This window comes from Cyprinodon variegatus, unplaced genomic scaffold (assembly GCF_000732505.1).
Source record: "Cyprinodon variegatus isolate N-32 unplaced genomic scaffold, C_variegatus-1.0 Scaffold1316, whole genome shotgun sequence".
Taxonomy (NCBI): Eukaryota; Metazoa; Chordata; class Actinopteri; order Cyprinodontiformes; family Cyprinodontidae; genus Cyprinodon; species Cyprinodon variegatus.
The window spans coordinates 86,332-88,578 of NW_015151769.1; the positions used below are offsets into that span (position 1 = coordinate 86,332).

At 45.6% G+C, this 2,247-nt stretch overlaps 1 protein-coding gene across 1 annotated transcript in view; it reads right to left on the reverse strand.

Moving 5' to 3' along the window:
• Nucleotides 1–136: 136 nt before the first annotated feature.
• The window catches only part of LOC107102771 (ras-related protein Rab-5B-like), a 12,733-nt gene continuing 10,622 nt past the window's right edge, over nt 137–2,247 (reverse strand). The window contains exons 5-6 of the mRNA XM_015402197.1: nt 1,958–2,051; nt 137–1,837 (exon numbers count right to left, since the gene is read on the reverse strand). Coding sequence (XP_015257683.1) covers nt 1,722–1,837; nt 1,958–2,051 — 210 coding nt within the window. The 3' untranslated portion in view covers nt 137–1,721. The remainder of the gene's footprint in view (nt 1,838–1,957; nt 2,052–2,247) is intronic.

Consider the following 2,247-nt stretch of genomic DNA (forward strand, 5'->3'; position numbering starts at 1 on the left):
ATGTTCTGCTCTGTGTTTCTGAATATGAGCGACTTTTCCTTTAAAAATACTCCAATAAACCTAATTTCTTTATCCTCTACCCTTGAAGTCACCCTGTACTTCACTCTCATTGTAACATCTTTTTAATGCATCATTTCTGTTTCTTGTTTTTAAGTTTGCAATTAAATAAAAAAATAAGAAATCACACAGAACACCAATGTTGGTTTAAATCAAATAGATTTATAACACTGATTAGAGTCCTTTGAACAATCCATTCCAGGGTCACAGGAGCGATCTGCTAAAATCAACCTACACTTTCATTAAAATAGGGACAATATACGACATACAGTGTCTGACTAAATCTCTTTACATCCATTCAAAGAGCCGTTAGTGTAGCTTAACAAGGCGTCACGTTGTTTTAAGTACGAGCCAGAGTCAGGGAACTGCTTCTCCTGCACCCGTCTGCAAACCACACACCAAGGGGAAAGAAAACTGGGAGTAGGCACTTCTGTTCCACCATTTTCCTCTTTTCTTCAGCCAGGCCCGGCCGCTACCACGCACGCTTCACTCAACTCAAGAGCATTGTTTGAAAATAAGTTAATTCACAAAGCCATCCGAGATCACCGTGACAAGAGGGACGCCTTCCGGAAGATGGCCAGAGAAGATCCTACAGGACAACATGGTTCATTCTAGATCCGTTATCCTTTAGGTAACTAAACAAATGTCACCATGGGGTTATCTGAGGACAGGATTTTCACATGCACAGAAGCAGACATGGCCACTCCCCGTAAAAGATCTACTCACAGTACGATTCTGGTATCTAAACTCTTTGGGTTCCCTGCTGCAGGCGTTTTAAGATTGGCCACGTCGCATACGCTCCTCATCAACCCCATAGTGTCGTGGTAAAGTTTGCTTCTGTCTCTATTGTTACTCATGCACTACACTGCAGGGATTTTTCAACATTGCATCATAAATAGGTTAAATGCAAACAGGTTGGGCTGTGCGAGCTTCCAAGTCGGCTTCCTGGAGTCAATTGAAGATTCTATGCAGAACGCCGGCCATGGTTAGGACTGGCTGGAATGTTGCAGCCAAAACACAATGGAGTCTAGATGTTTGATAAAGCGGACACGTTTGAGAAGTTGTGTCATGGATGCTTCTCTGGGGGAAGCTTGGTGAAAGGAGTACGGATCATTCCAGGATGGCGGTACGGGACAGTGTTCACAGAAGAGTTGGATCAAAATGAGGCAAAAGCTAAATCCACAAAGAAGGAGAAGAGGAAAGCTCCCTTTCTGTTGGTTCTCTCCTTTTTTAGGTCCACTCAAAAGCAGGTGATGTTCAGTTTGGGCCCTTTTTATGCAACATGGTGAAGGCAGAGAAAACACAGAAAGAAAAAAACAAATCACCATTAGTGCTAAATTCTACAGCAAGGTTTTCACGTCCTTCGATTTTTTCCACTTCTCAATCTCTGCGTTTGCCTCTGATTACCCAAAGCAAAGTCCTGAAACAAGCATGATGAGCAAACTTGTGTATCCGCCCTGAATTCAGCCGCCATCGTTCGAATGTCTTCCACGTTCCTTGGAGTTGGCCGGGAGGATGGAGGCGGCGTGCAGAGGTGAGAGCTCGGCAGGTTTCCCTAGCTTACGGCTCCTCCTTTGCACGCTGCTTCTACATGACGCGATGATTTCAGGGCTGTGGCGATGGGGGAGGGGAGAGGGGGGGAAAGGGCGATTGGTCGTGGAGGGTTAGTTGCCGCCGCAGCAGGCTCTGGTGGAGTGGGCGTCCGGGTCCTGGAGGTTCACTCCCCGATGTCGTGCTGCATGCGTCGGGTTCTGGGTGTCTGTTTTTGGCATCTTTTTCGCTAAAGCAAAGTAAATGAAGGTTACAGATTATTAAAACGCTGCACTTTTATTCCAGATTACTAATCTACAGTGTTTAAGGAAGGTATGTATGTGAAGCAAGTGTTAAACATGTGTCTCACCAATAGCCAGGAAAAGCTCATTGACGTTCATGGCCGTCTTGGCAGACGTCTCCATGAAGAGCAGGCCTGTGTCCTCAGCATAAGACTGGGCCTCCTTCATGACAGAGGAGGATAGTTGGTCAGTAAAACCGCCCCTCTGGTCCCCATGAACAGCTTTAATGAATTCAGCCTAATCCCACTTGACCTTCTGCTTAGAAAGGTCTAACTTTGGGGAGAGACACAACCTCTCATCCTTAAAGGAATAGTACACCCAAAACATGACTAGCCTACATTTTCTACTCACCCCCATG